This window comes from Rhea pennata, chromosome 5 (genome assembly GCF_028389875.1).
Source record: "Rhea pennata isolate bPtePen1 chromosome 5, bPtePen1.pri, whole genome shotgun sequence".
NCBI classification, from domain to species: Eukaryota; Metazoa; Chordata; class Aves; order Rheiformes; family Rheidae; genus Rhea; species Rhea pennata.
Window position 1 is genome coordinate 51113873 of NC_084667.1, and position 16725 is coordinate 51130597.

Genomic DNA, 16725 nt, shown 5'->3' on the forward strand with positions numbered 1-16725 from the left:
AAAAATAAAAATAGATCTTACTGTCAACAACATAGGAAGAGCTGAGATAGGATCAAGATGGAATCTAACACACATTTCTGAATTATAGAAGTAACCTCCAGGTTTACAACGGAGCCAACTACTCACAGGCTACACTTCTTGGTGGAAAAAGTTGGCAATAATAAATAAAATGAAAACCAGGACACTTATATATTGAGAATACCGTCTTAGATGCCCAATTTTAAGAATATGCATTTTAGAAACTGTATTCACCAGTCTGCTAGTGTAAATCGATTCCGCCAGTTGCAGTTATAGATAACAACCAAGTGGTAACAATGCCCAACCCCAACTCACTTAGCATAAAAAATGACTTTTGTGGAGAGCAGGTCAAGAATGATTTCGAAAAACTATTCTGGATTAATATAAATTACACCTATCAGGCTAGGAAAAGGAATACTGTAATAGTATGAGTTGATATGCTTCTGAAAAATGTTTTTAACTGTGTAAAGGGAAAAGAAGTTATTAAAGTTATAAAGAAGAAGAAAACGTAAACCTTAGAAACAGTGACTGTGAGAATTAGCATGTCTCGTGCACCTGCATTGATGCTTTAGCTCTGACGACGAGAGCTTCTGAAGTAAAGCTCCTGATCATGCCTACTTACCATGCTTTGTACCCTAAAACAGTCTCTGAGTGCACAAACAAGATTTCTTCCATGTGAAACTGAAGAGAAAGGAGTGCATTAAATTCGCTGCAACTGCTAAGCAACATTCAGTCCACAGAACCAGACCAGTGGTAATTCAATTAAATGTTCCTCAAAATGAATATATACTATGGACATCATGCCCTCAGTATCAACTGTTCCACTTTACATGTTTGTTCCTATTGTGCAGCACTGCTGAATATAGGCATTGCTACCCTATCATTCACTCCTATGATCCAGACATTATATGCCTATATTGTCTATAGTTAGGAGGTCTGTTTTAGTAATCTGGAGCTTCTTGTGGTGGAGGCAAACATTTTGAAAAACAGTTTGGTTGCAAAGAGATATATCCGGAGTTAAGAGACAGCTCTATGAGCCATCCATAAAGATATGGTACTTAAGTTTGCATTTGCAGATAAAAGTACCCACAGGTAGGAGAAGCACAGAATGCAGCTAAGAAAATGAATAGAAAGAGAGGTCATGAAGGCAGTCCTCAAAGGGATATGGTAAAAATTATCAGTGATGTAAAAGACTAAAGGGAGAAGATTCAAGAAACTGAATTTAAGAAAGAAATTATTTTAATAAAAAATGCTAGCTGTGCTACAGGCATTTGACAAGTCAAGCACAATGAGGTAGAGTTCTCAAAACTGATCAAGAAGAATTCAGCAAAGCTCCTGGCAAGAGTCTATTCTGTTGAAAGCAAAGGAGATCATTTAGAGTGGAGAACAAGTTTGAAGAAAAAAAAACAGGGAATGAAATGAGGCTTTCAACTACAAGTAATAGAAATGAGAAATGTGGCAAATTTAAAAGTAAGCCTACCAAAGTTTATAATACATATATTGTTCCCCCTCTCTTCCAGCTGCCTCAATTATATCTTTTCCAAACCTGGATGGATTTTTACACTAGTGGTAAAACATAATTTTGGCTTTGGGATATTTCTCTTGGCAAATGTTAAGTTCTTATATAGTTCTTATATAAACTATGTTCTGTGGTTGTTCAAGTTCTAGGAAATTTTAACAGTGTAAAGGTGTTATGAATTTACCATCAAACTTTTTATTGAAGATAGACATGTTTATGCTCAAAAGAAAAAAAAATGGAGGCAACAATTTTAACAAGTGTTTCACAATTTTATTACAACAGTCACTGCTACACTGCATTACTTATTCTTGTTGCTAAAATAAAAAACATCTAATTCTGTTAGAGACTTAAAGGAGGCTATAGTTAAATAAGCTACTGAAAGAAAGAGAAAGTATGTACAAGTAGATTGTTTTGAAGGAAAGCTATTATCAATAGCAGAAATGAAAAATGCACTGATATTAGTAGCATTTTGAAAATGAGACACAATAGCAGAATAGTTTCATCTCAAAATGCATTTGATAATGCATAAATTCACTTAGAATCTAATTAACAGCACTAGAGCATCTCCAAAGAATTAAGCTAACTGGTTAAAAGGGTACAAGAAGATGGAAAAATAGCTGAATGCAAACATATATTTTTCCTTTATTCTTGACAAATACATTGAAAACTAGACTTAATCTTCCTGATTTGAAGGGGCAAGTCCAATTACATACACATTACTGTGAAACCCTAATCAAGCGTTTCAGTGAAAACCTAATATGTAATTATTGCATTGAGAAATAATGAATTCTGTGGCTTTGAAATAAATGTGTCAGATACCACAGAAACTGAAATGATTATCCAGAAAAAGTCAGTTAAGGTGTAGGTTTACAAAATACTGGAGACAGAATATGAGTCCATCTTCCTATGAAGTAAAGGAAGTATGAACATGGATATGCTTGTCCTTTGTTTGGAGACTGAAGGAATTATTTCTTGTAAATTGTCTCAGCCATGACAGTCCAGCACTCCAGGGCATTTAAAATGGACTGCATTCAATCTTGTTGGAATATCTGACAATCTTGGTGGGATTTCCAAATCAATTATAGAATATAAACATTTATTTTACTTGTTTGTAATCAGTTATTTATTGCCACTGATGTATCTGACTGTGTTCAGATACTGTGCCACGTGTCCAGTTCTTGGCAAGACCTTAGAAAAGATTAGAGCAAAATGACTGGGGAGAGGGAACTAATGTCAATGAAATTAATATTTTAAGTTGCATTAGTGTTGCAGTGTAAGTTTGTTTTATTTTCCTGAATTACTACAGCAGCAATATCTAGGACAAAAGTATTAAATATGCTGTAAACTGCTAGATGTAATATTTTAGTGTGACATAAACCATTAATAGAAGTAATCATTCGTCATATATTTAGTATATATAGGTAGAGTTCTAAATACCATGAAAGTATAAATTAGTGTTTCCAAACAGTTTCACTGGCTAATTATGTAAGGTAATTTATGCACTCTGCTGTTTTACATCATAGACCTCATTGCGTCTTGTAAACTGTTCCTTGGTAAAACCTGCTGTGCTGTAGGAAAAATGTGCATTTTATTAGTTCAGAAGAAAAAAAGTTTAATCTCTGTGTCTACAACTTCTTTACGATATTTTGCGTATCTCTGAATGACTATGTGATCTTCATATCAGCGGGCATCATCAAAACATAAGAAGTTTTCATCTGGCAAATTATTCACATTAAAATACAAGAAACCATAGTTTGCTTTTTTTTTTTTCTTTTTTTTTTTTAAAGAAGTCTTTTCTTGTTCAAAGTATTACAAATTTCCTACTTGATGATACAACAAAAGTGACAGGGTTCTTTTTACCTTTATATCCCTGGTCTGTTTCCCTGAGATCAATCACAGTAATTGGTTTAAAATTTAAATCCCACAAGCGAACACTGCCATCTCTGCCACCAGTGGCAAATCCCTCTTCACAGGCATTCATGCTGAAAATTCCTGCCTAAAGAGAAAAGAAAATTCTGTTTAACAGTACTCACAGATTACAGATACCACAGTGCAAAGCAGAATTCTTCTCTGTGATGGTAGAGAATGTCTCACCACCTGTTACACTGATGAAAATAGCACAAGCACATGCAATAAATACAAACATATGTAATAAATACAAACTTACACAATAAATACAAGTTTTACATACTAAAGTTATCCAAAATGATTTTTTAGGGCTTGTAAACACAAGAAATATGTACTAGCTTAACTGCACATCCAAAATCGAACTGAACTACATCAGTTCAAACTTCGTTTGACAGTTTACAAACCTGTCATATTTCATTTTGTCATAAATTAATTGGGATTAAGTTTAAAATAGACAAAGATAAGCCAGTAAAAGCAACTATGTGTCCATACACAGTTGTTACTCTTTTAAAATATCATAGTTGCTAAGGACAAAAGGAATATTACAATCTTGATTAATAAAAATGTAATATTTTATTCAATAATTCCTGCAGCAATTCAACAACTTCTGTTTTAGTTGTCCCAGTCTTTTCGGGGGGAAAGTCAACTGATTTTCATTTGAAAGAAAGAGACAGAATAAAATATACTCTTTGATAAATTGAGTGATTAGTATTACCAATATAAAATATCTGTGCTTTGTTTCTCACTAAGAAATTTCTATGACTTTAGAACAAAAAAACCCGCAAGCAATTGCTTTCTCAACAGTCATTTCAACTCCAGCAAATATGCTAAGCACAGTGTTAATACCCATGACTTTATATTCTGCATTTATACTCCTTCACCTTTACAAGAAAAATCTCAATTACATATCCAGGTATGGATGTCATTAAAAGGTTCAGTTTCAGTTGATTATCCATCTCATTCATTCATCCTTTCTCACATTAACTGTTTAAAAGAAACAAAGAAGTGAACAACCAAAAGACTATACACAGTTACCAGATTATGTGGACATAGATTAATAAAAACAACCTATTAAAACACTTTACTCATCTAACCTACAAATTCAAATTATTTCACAGACTGAACCTCTCAATTCTGTTGTGATTTGTGAGAATTTCCAGGTAGTCATGACAACCCTCTCCTACAGAGTTGTTTTTTCTCCTCAAACTATAACTAAAGCAAATATCACAATGGACTGATCATAATGAAGTATGGACGGTGTTTGCTTCTCCTGTGTCAGTTACCAGGGATATCATTGCTTTAGGAATTGAGAAATAATCAATCTTTCTTAGCCTTTATAAAAAAACCAAAGTATTAGTAAAATGTCATGTGACAATCAAGCCTCAAAAATAAATGTGGCAGAACTCATTCTTTTCAATAGGAAATGTGCACCCTCAGGACAATGGCTTTTAAGACAAGCCTCATTTTCATAAGTATTTGCCACTAAACAGAAATGTAGTGGAATTTTCAAGTCATAAGCGGATTAGAAGGCTAACTCGCATTATCCCTAATGTTCTGAAAATCCTCTTTCTGTTTCTTTAGAAGCCTAAAGATTTTTGAAAAACTATGTTTGGTTTTGTGTGTATATGTCCATCTGTTTTACTGCAATATATTTTTATCACCATTGAGCAAATCTGAGGCCGAAGGAGTTTTGGCTCATTTTGTATTACGTACCAAATTTTGCCCAAATTCTGGTATATTTAAATCTTCTAAAGCTCTTTTTGGAATGCAGCCTTGATAATGCAATTAGATTACTTTCTTTCTCTAATTAACTCCTTTAAAAATCCATGATTTAATTAGTCTGTATTAAAAACAAATCAGACATTTAGTGATGTAGGATACTGGCTGTATGTTCTGAAGATAAGATCAAGTGGGACAAGGATTAATCTGCTTTCTATTTCACCGAATATCCTTATCTTGAAAAGGACATACTCGTTGTCTAGGAGATTTGGCAGATGTGCTTGCTGAATCTCTTGAAATGCAATAAGACATCCTCATTTCAATCTATGTGCCACCGGAATAGTAGAATTACAGGCAAAAGTGAGAAAAGGCCCCTTATTAACAGGGATAGTCACTATGTAATGGAGGAAGTTGAGCTTAGCTACCCTTCATTTATTTGTTAGGCTTGCACTTAAGGGGGAAAAAAATCTTTACTCTCCTAGCTCGGCCAGTCGTAATCCTTCCTCTAAATCTTTGCTATCAGATACTATCAAGATTGTTAAGGCAAAGCAACTTTGGAGCCTTCCAGCTTCCCTTAATCCTTCAGTCTGGAATTGTCATTAACGTAATTCTATTCTTAACGGTCACTAGTCTCCTAACAGTAACGAGGGACAAACAAATGCAAGGACTTTGTTTGATACAGTTAAATAATGGGAGTAACAAAGGGGTTTTTTTTTTGGGTTTTTTTTCTGATGATCCTCCTGAATACAAATGAAAGATACAGATCAAGATCTTCCATCTTAAAAGTTAACAGATGTGACCTACAGACAGTGTTCTTCTGCTACAAGAAATTTATCATGAAAATGAAAAAGATTATGGAAGATCACACATTTCACTATGTTATATTTGCCTGTTTGAATGAATGGGAAGATCCTGGAAATAACAACTCAAATTGATTGGCAGTTTTCACAAAATGCAAACATCTCCTATTTTTTCCAAATCAAAAAGTTGTACTACTACAACAAATTAAAAGTAATTGTCTATATGCCTGTCATGTCTGAAACGATGCAAGCAGATAGTTACCTTTCAAATTCATGAGCAGCCTAAGCAGTAGGAGGAAAATAGTGCGTGACTTAATGTGCCGGTATACGATACCAGCCTAAAACCATTCATTTAAGTTCATTATATTGTTTCCATCTATATTTAATCAGTATTCAGCCAACCAACATAGATGTGCAATAGTTTTAACAGGATGACTGTTATTTAACCTCAAGCTTGTTATTTAACCTCAGTTTCTGACATCAATCCACACAACTTTAATGTGTACCTCTGAAACACTATCTTAAAATAAATTATTCAGTTGCTGAGAAAGCATCTCATATACATTTACTACACAAGGTAAAAGCACAGCACACAAGAATCTTTAAAATATACAGTGTTTTTAAAATAAGCATACTATTTAGTTTTAGTACTTAAATAACATCTTATGAGTATGTTTAATATACCTGATAATTATGAACTCCCTCAAATTTAGAACCTACAAGATTATGACAATAAAAAAAAAAAAGATTCTACTGTCTGTTCTTTTCAGTGGTACAAAAATGTGACATCTGATAAAAGACTGTTTGGGTAGGGGTTTTTTTAAATCAATGTGTATATATATTGTTAACTTTCCAGAATCAGATGTACTGCTTACAAATAAACTTCTAAAGTAGTGCCACTGCCAGTAAGTTTACATATGCTTTCACGTTGCCTTGTTTTCCTTCTCCCTTTTAAAACTTTAATTGTTATTATGATGATGATGATTCAGGAGAGATTTGTAAAAACAAAACTCCACAATTTCCCATTGCTATCTAACATCCTCTGCATGTAAGTGCTGTCTTTTAACTCCTGCTCATTTTCATCTTTTCTACCTTTCACTCCTACTTCTATGTTCGATGGAACTGTAGTCCTCTTCCAACTGATTCCCCAGTCATTCCAACATGCTGTTTTCTTTCACCTTTTCGTTTCTCAGTCAAACTCTGATATGAATCTGCCAGCAACTCTTCTTTCCTCTGTCTACAGTTCTTAGTATTGCTATGACAGAAGACAGATAATTCGGTTTAGCTGTGAATTCTTATTTTGCCTGTTGGTGCTAAAGCTGCTATCTATTTCCTGTTACTTATGCCGGGATATCGTGGTTTCTTTTTCATATTGTATTATTCTTAAAATGAAAAATGCATTTTTAGCTAAGGTAACTACAAAAAAGGTAGCCACACCTTTGAAAAGAACCTGTTTTCTGTATTAACACAGACCACTATCAGTTGGATAGGCTATGTTCTCAAATCTCTAACATTTCAGAAAATGTTTTGCTGTATCTCAGATCTCTACTATTTACGTTGTAAGAAAGGAATACATGGTGCTTTATGATTAGACATGTTTCCTTGAACAAATTTCTAGTCCATTTCAAGCCTGGTAAGGAGTGATGATGAGGGATGATAACCAGCATGCAAGAAGGATGAGGATTCCACTAGGAGCATACTGAATGCAACATTGGGTGATTTATACCAATTCACTAACATACTCACTTACTCTGTGCCTTTAACAACAACATATTCACATCACAAATATTATCATTTGTATCTGCGTTTTCTTTTAATAGAGTACACAAGATATGATTTATTATTTTACAATGATTTTGTATTAATTTCATAGCTTAGTATGTCTGAAGAGACACTGTCATTCCAGACTTCTATTTTGTGCTTACAGCTGCCTGACAATATTATCCTTTTAGCTAACACTGTATTGAAAAACAAGTTTTTAGAGAGAATTTATCGTATTTTCTAAATTGGTGAGATTTGTAGCGACTCTAACCTCATGTGAAAAGAATTCCAAACTCATGGACTGGTGTACCTACTGCAGAGAACAATTCCATTGATCCGAAAAGACACAGCCAAAAATAGAAGGTTAGATGAGACCTACTTCAAGGTCACCTGAGCTCTGCCCACTGATGCTACAGATAAGGATAAGGAACAGAGCACTTCAAATTAGATCTCGTGCTCAGCAAGGAACTAATACAGCACCTAAGATAATGCAACAACAAGTTATCATCATCTTATGTTTAATGGTTGGGCTTTTTCATACTGAAACAGTTGAAAAGCATTACATCATTCTGAGAAAATACTGTAGAAATTCTGAATACTCGAAGAAACAAACATGTGGATATAGAGGACAGATGTCTTTTACAGCACTGAACTGGAAAGAAGGGTATTTTCCTAATCAGTTTTAGATGGGAAACAAAGTACGCTGTTTCCTTTAGGAATCCAGGGCTGTGTATGTGATCTAAACCGCTTCAAAACTCCCTTTCCCAAACTTCAGTATTAAAAAGGAAATATCTAGGAGGTAATCTTAGGAAAATATGAATTAAAAAAATATTAAAAAAAAAAAAAAAAAAAAAAAAAGATCTGAACAGATAGAGTAAGAATAAGAGAATATTTGAAGGCTAAAATATTCCCTCATACTTTCTGGCTTCTGACTTGGGCCTTATTGAATAATTTACATGTGCTAAAAGGCGCATACAGGAGCGCATGTGTGCATACTGTTTTTGTGCATACATACATATGTATAGAAAGAAATCTCAAAAGCAAGAAATGCAGTCTAGGATATGTTTCCCACACTTACATTCTTCATAACTCTACTTTTTATTCAGAATCAGATACACTGTCATATAATACAGCTTTCTGAATTAACTAATAATTTAAAAGGAGTTAGACTGGTAATTCCTAAATGTACATTTCTAAATTATCAGTAAGCCAAAAGGGTCTTCTTACTATGGACTGACTGAAATCTCATATATATGTTTATCATTCATCACTTTATTTCTTCCCTCCATTCTATCTGAACAAATTATAAAGAGTGCTTTTAATATTTCAGTTGCATGCATCCAGTTCAATACTGCCAGTTCCAGTTACAAATATATTTTTATGAGAAATATTAGAGAAATAAAAATAAATATTCTCATGAGAAATACACAGAATTTTTCTTTTTTATGTGAAAGAAAATTAGCTTTTACTGCTTTTACCCAGACAGAACATAGGAACTCATATGCTTGTATTTCCACATTATTTCAATTAGTTAATGAGGGAACAGCTTCAAATAATGTCTAGAAGATACAATGCTTTCCAAAATTAAAAAAAAAATCAATCTTCAAACAACAAATAATACAGCACCATAAAGTTACCTTGACATTTACATGCCTTTTAGGTTCAAAGAAAAGGGAAAAATGGTGGTTTGTTTTTGAGTGACACGTAGACAATCTTAGAAGGTGTCTAGCATTATATTGCCATATATTATACTACAATGAGAAGAAAATGAGTATCATAGTTTGGCATGTACGAATTGGATTATGAACAATTCAGTAAGGTTCTTTTTGCTGCCTGCCTCTATCAAAAAAAAGTATGGTATGAAAGAATATTGAAAAAATATTGAAAACTTATGTAGAAAAAATACAACCATTTCATAGTTGCACTAAGCATGTTGTTTATAAATAAGAAGAAAATTTTACCAAGCATAATTTTTTTAATTAAAAAAATTATTAAACTTTCACTGATACGTCTTCACTTTTCACAGCTGTATACTGTTCAAAAAAGCTGAATTACCATAGTAAAAGTCATCAAGATAGGACAACTAAGGAGTGACTGAGTCGACTTAAAATGACTAAGCACAGATGCCTATAAACGACCTAGGTGTTAGGGTTTGCATCATAGTTAGTACAAATAATGGAGTTAAGAGTGCTATCAGATGATCACCGAATTCAGAATAGCGGAAGTTGGAAGGAACCCCTGGAGAGCATATAGTCCATCTCCCCTGCTAAAAGAAGGGTCAGTCAAAGCAAATTGTTCAGGGTTGTGTCCAGCTGGGTTTTGAATATCTCCAAGGATGGAGACTCCACAACCTCTCTGGGCAATTTGTTCTAGTGTTTCGCCACCCATTGCCTAAACAGAGAAGTTTAGGCCATCTAAGATGCTTTTTGATAAATCAGACATCCACAAAAGACAGGTAAGACAGATCCATGGTCTTTATGGTCTTTTGGGGAGAGCCTGAGTATCTAAAATGGCACTAGATACCTATGTGTGGGTGAACAAATAGAGCCACAGATGCCTACTTAAAGCTACATTAAAATGCATTTCAGGCTCCACTGGTTATTGACTAAATCCCCATTGAGTATAATGGGAGACGTAATACACAAATAGACACCTAAATGTAGCTGTCAATTCAGCACTAAGTATCTACCATAGCAATCATCTTCAGTAACTGGGGGGGGAGGGGGGAGAATACTGAGACTCTGTGATCAGAACTGTTTAAGAACAAGTCAGGCAAATACACACCAAGAATGACTCTAGTGCAGTTTATTCTCTCTGAGCAAGACAGATCAGGTGATCTTGTACTGCCCTTTCTGATTCTCCAGAAATCTGTTTAACATTTTATATTAATTTAAAGAGATATACTTACAGCGTGTGCTCCCTGTATTGTCCGTACAAGGTTGATTCCTTTCCATACATATATATCTCCATTAAGTGCACCAGAATATGTCACTTCATCTCTTGCACAGGCCAGGCACAATATAGTTTGGAGATCACCAGTTTTGCCAAAAACACCACGCTTTGGTGTCAATGAATTGCCACACAAGCTCCAGAACTGCAATATAAAATGATTATATCCAATATTTTAGCATGCACATCTAAGAGTAAAACACTTTGCCTCCAAAAGACACGATCTTCCATACCCTCCTCAGTACTTTAGTTCTCCAATTGTTAACAATTTTTTATTTAACCAACCAATCTTATCTGTCAACAAAACCTATGGGCAAGGAAGAGTTTCTGGTATCAGTTTCAAATCAGATTGAAATTCTTCCAGCAAATTGTAATTTTTAGGTTGGCTGTATTTTCAGTAATTTTTGAACAGAGTTTCACAACAGAATTAGTTGATCTTTCTTTGATGTAAGACAACTGCTGCATTTTCAGTTTGCAAGTACTGTATGAGGTGGCTTGAGAACTGGCTGAAAGAGAGCTCAGAGGGTTGTCATCAGTGGCGTGGAGTCCAGTTGGAGGCCTGTGGCTAGTGGAGTCCCTCAGGGATCAGTACCTGTCCCATCCTGTTCAACTTTGTCATCAATGACATGGATGAGGGGACAGAGTGCCTCCTCAGCAAGTTTGCGGATGATACCAAGCTGGGAGGAGTGGCTGATATACCTGAGGGCTGTGCTGCCATTCAGAGAGACCTGGACAGGCTGGAGAGCTGGGCGGAGAGGAACCTCCTGAGGTTCAACAAGGGCAAGTGCAGGGTCCTACACCTAGGGAAAAATAACTCCATGCACCAGTACAAGCTGGGGGCTGACCTCCTGGAGAGCAGCTCTGCAGAGAAGGACCTGGGAGTGCTGGTGGATGACACATTGACCATGAGCCAGCAATGGGGCCTTGTGGCCAGGAAGGCCAATGGTCTCCTGGGGTGCATTAGGAAGAGTGTGGCCAGCAGATCGAGGGAGGTGATCCTCCTGCTGAGGCCTCATCTCGAGTATTGCATCCAGTTCTGGGCTCCCCACTACAACAAAGACATGGAGCTCCTGGAGAGAGTCCAGCGCAGGGCTATGAAGGTGATCAGAGGGCTGGAGCACCTGCCCTATGAGGAAAGGCTGCGAGAGCTGGGCCTCTTCAGCCTGGGGAAGAGAAGACGGAGGGGGATCTTATCAATAAGTACCTGAAGGGAGGGTGTCAACAGGATGGGGACAAACTCTTTTCAGTTGCCTGTGTGACACAACAAGAGGCAATGGGCAGAAACTGAAGCACACGAAGTTCCGCCTGAGCGTGAGGGGGAATTTCTTCACTGTGAGAGTGACACAGCAGTGGCACAGGTTGCCCAGAGAGGTTGTGGAGTCTCCTTCTCTGGAGATCTTCAAGGCCCACCTGGATGCAACCCTGTCTAATATTGTCTAGGTGACCCTGCTTGAGCAGGGAGGTTGGACTAGATGATCTCCAGAGGTCCCTTCCAGCCCTACTGATTCTATGATTCTATGATTTGCATTTTGTTACTTTAGGCATCTGATATTCTATCTGAGTATGTAGGTTTCAAATAGGGTTGCAATTTGCTTTGTTTGCAAGTAGCTCATTTTGTTATAGACTTACCACTTGTCATCAGAAACACTGATCACATAAAGTGGCCATCTAAGGCAGACATTTATGAGATCTTTCTAAGAAACTGTTAGCATGTGATTACGGCAGTGTTGTAAGGCTGAATTTCCCCTTTGATGATGCAACGTGTGCTACTGACTCCTAATCCAAAGACAGGCTTGACAAATATGCAAAATCTCTTGTCAGAATATGGCACTTGCCAAGTAGATCTCCAGCTACACTGTTTTCTGATATCCCTTCAGATAAGTAACACTTGCATTTTCCCATCAAACTCTCCTGTCCACACATGCAAACGTGCATTAGAAAGTCAAAAGGCACAGAACTCATAATCCAGCGCTAAATACAAAAGCATTTCTTTCATCACTGCTAACAGGTTACATTTATATTATCATGCATCTTCCCTGTATACTTGTTTACTAAACTACATTTCAGAGCTAATTTATTTGTTATCAATAATCTATTCAAAATTATGAGCAGAAAACTCAGTTAGTATGGGATAACGTAGCTGTGTATCGTGAAGAGATTTTTAAAATAACAACACTTGAATCAGAAATAACCACATACCAATTAGAAAAATGCTTGTATTATCTATTATCTCTTTAATCACAGCTCATGGAGTCACAGATTATGCTTGAGAAGTATGTGCACAATTACTGCATAAATTAGACTTCCAGACATAATATGAAAGCAGATAACATATCTGAGAAAAGTAATTTCTTTATATCTGTTCATTTGGAATTGTCTACATAGTTTAAATCATATTACAATTTGCTTAAAAACTCTGTGAGGTAATAAACAATAATATTATAAACATTAAAATAAATATTTGATATCTAAAGAAATATGAAGAGGGAATGTGTTAAGAAAAAAGACATCATATTTCTTGCATGATCAAAATATTTCTAACTCTCTAGGATTCAGATTTTTATTTAAAAACATCTCTAAGGAAACACATTGGTTTTTAAATGCTCAGAATATTATTTTAAAATGCTTTCAAAATCCTCACTAAAACAAACTTTTTATTGTCTAAATAGATAGGTATTGACAATATAAAGGCATCTTTAATATCTTAAATCACGGTTGGCAATCATTAGCTCACTAGTGGCATAATAGCTTTTTTAGATCTTGAAGGAGAAAAAGATAATTACTATTCAAGCTCATGGAAATCTTTAAACCAAATAATAAACAGTATGCAAAATCAATAAACCATTCATACGTATTCATCTAAGAGTTCATTGTATAAAAAGCAACAAAATTTTCTACCATGGGAATCTAGATGCAAGAGTAATGTAGAACTTTCAAGCTGCCATCTACTGCTGTTATGTGGTAACACAGAAGACAGAGAGCACATAGGAGAAGGGAGTGACTTTTCTTAGGAAACATATTTGATGGCAGTCGAGCACTGATAATCCTGCTGACAGAAAGCTGAATAGGGAACTGTTTCTGCATACTTGTTTTTATGAATGTTGCTATAAAATAATCTGCTCGAAAAAAGTGTGAACTCTCCAAATTATGAATCGTCTTAACAGGCAGCTTTATTCTAGTGTTCAAAGTGACAAAGGAAGGAAAAACAGCAGGACCATAAAAAGTAGCAAAAGAAAGATCAAGCATTTTTCCTTATCTTTACTCTCTTTTCCTGTATTCTCTCAAACTGTAAGACATGTTTTCTCAACTGATTTCATCTCTATAGTGTGCCAATTCATTAATTTCTCAAGGAGAAACAGAAACTTGAGTACCTGAACCAATCTCAGATCAATGTACTTTTTCTTATATTCTCTTATGCTATTTGGGATCTCAAACTGTATTTTAGACTACTTAAACTTTTTAATCATATCATGATATCATTTCATATGATGCTCTGGACAACTGTTTCATTTTCACTGCTTTTCTATGTCAGACCATGAACACCTTTGAGCAGAGGATCGTCTGTTTTCCACAATGTATACTGTAAAATGTCTAATGTAATCAAGTATGATCCATGAATACAGTTCTTAAGAATTAGTATTATTCTTATGGATAAACTTTTACATTATAATCATATATTCCTGTTAGAGTCTGTTTTTCATAAAGTATAAACTAGTACCTTAAATACTTCATGAACATTTATTTCATTACCTTGATATGTTTTACTCCACAGCTGACAAGCTTGTTTGGCTGGTACAAATCCCAAGAAATATCAAATATCTGCATAAAAAACAACAACAATGTCAGCAAACACAGCCTTTCTAGCATGAGTAGGTGAAAACAGTAACAACTCATATCAGATTAACAGACAATATGCTCTCCACTGATCAACAGAAAATGTATTTAGAAGCATTTCTGAAATGTTTTAAATAGGATTATTGGAATGACCTTTTCATTCCTTATAAGGTGCAATGCATACCTTATATTGTTTCTGTTTTTTTCCAGTAGTTGTAAGTAATTTTTCCAGTATTTTAAGTATAATACATGATAAAATTAACATAAAGGTTCCTTCATGGTCTAGAAAAATCTAAGAGATGATAGCATTTTCATTTTCCACATCGGGATTATGGTCTAAGTACCACCTTAACTTGGCACTTTCCATACCAACTCACAGTCACATGAAATACATTAAAATACATGCATTAGATGCTTTATTTTAGAAAAAGATTTATGCACCTTAAATACCCAACATCTTAAAGCCTGGGCTTTATACAAATAGAATCAATTTCTATAATGTAATTTTTTTTTGTTCAGACAGAGCTCTAGTATGTGTACATAAACATGTTTTAATAAATTGAAATTACATTGACACTTATATCATTTAGTAATACTTACCCTGTCCGTATGACCAGGTGCCATTGATAACAACTTTCCTTTTTTCCAGTCCCATACACATACTGTATTTTTTGAATCCAAACCAACTGAGACCAAACGCTAAAAATGTCCAAATTAAATAAATAAATAAAAATAACTCAAAACATTAAGGAAGGCTAGAGTCATAATTTTGAGGGATAAAAAAATCACAATAAATTTGAATTGGAAACAATAGCTATCTCTTGAATTGCATCATGAACATAAAAAACTGACATCATCTCAGATAATAACATAGTGCTGATTTACAATGTATAATGTGTAATTATATATATTATATATGGCAAGCACCAATCTGGACAAATTTACAGAAAAAAACAAGTAATACTACTGAAGTTAATTAAACTATTTGTGTTTACATTTAATCACATGTAACTTGCAGAATTTTAGTATTTATTTTAAAAGTTCAGGATATACAAAGAAAAAATATTTTATTCAAAATTCCTACCACAATGAAAGATTTAAAATAGTTAAAGGTTGAAAAAGTCTTTTGTCTGAGTCTTCAAAACATACATAAATAACTCTTTCTGTCTGAATCTTTACCACATCAGAATCCAACAAGGCCCAAAACTTTCTCTGAAAGATTTCATCAAGTATACTCATACGCAGAAAGAGTCTGAAGACAATTAAACTATAAACCCAGAAAAGACCAAAAGATTGATTCAAGGAAAAATAGAAAAAGTTTAAGATCTTCCTATGCTCTCTAAGCCTTAAGATCTTACTCTCATCTGTGAAAATATATTGCAAAAATTTATTTAAACAAATCATTGATCAGAATAACTAACAGTCCAGTTTTATTACATTCGTTAATCAAGGAAAATATTATTTGTGCTATATAAATTCTTAACAGAAAAATTTTAGCAGTATTAAAAACTATACAAAATGAAGTTCTGTAGTAATTTTTTTTTAAGGAAGTGAAGTCATTTTACTGTTTATTCATGAACTGTGACATCTTAATTTTGACAGATGAAAGAACTGCAAATCTTTCTGATACAGGTTTTTCACTTTTCAATAGCTAATACTTAATACATATTCAGGAAAATTAAGTTTTAATTTCTATGTAGATCAAAGTAAGTTTGAAAAAAATAAAAACAAACCTAAGATTTAATCAAAACTTTCCCCAAAGACAAAAATCTACTTCCAATAATACTATTTCTTTACTGTCTGAAAAGTTCAAAGATCATGGGAAGGAAAAGAACAAAAGTTAAATGCAAGTGATCTACATAGTTCTTATTTCCTGATGACCACTTCAAGTCTTCAGATGCTCTGAAGTCCAACCTTTCTATTACACCTGAGGAAATGTTCTCAGAAAGAACATCAGTTTCAATGCTAGCTATTCTTCCGAACAGTTCAATTGCAATCCTGCTTCTGAATAAGAGGAATAAAAGCAGGCTGGTTCTACAATTACTAAATATGCATCACACATTTTGTGTGATGCCTTACCAGATATAAGCTGAAACACTTATTTCTCAAAAGTGAGAGTAAATGATGTTTTCAGTTTCTCCTAAGAACCAGAAAATCTGGATTTAAAAGGTTTTGCAGATCGTTCTGGACTAGGTTATGTTTTACTGTATTCCTATA

General features: G+C 34.5%; 1 protein-coding gene across 3 annotated transcripts in view; it reads right to left on the reverse strand.

Annotated features, from left to right (window-relative positions):
- Nucleotides 1-16725, reverse strand: part of EML5 (EMAP like 5) — a 126083-nt gene that overhangs the window by 78942 nt on the left and 30416 nt on the right. For all 3 annotated transcript variants that reach the window (XM_062576120.1, XM_062576121.1, XM_062576123.1), the window contains exons 3-6: nt 15109-15207; nt 14425-14493; nt 10634-10819; nt 3398-3533 (exon numbers count right to left, since the gene is read on the reverse strand). In XM_062576120.1, the coding sequence (XP_062432104.1) occupies nt 3398-3533; nt 10634-10819; nt 14425-14493; nt 15109-15207 (490 nt within the window). The remainder of the gene's footprint in view (nt 1-3397; nt 3534-10633; nt 10820-14424; nt 14494-15108; nt 15208-16725) is intronic.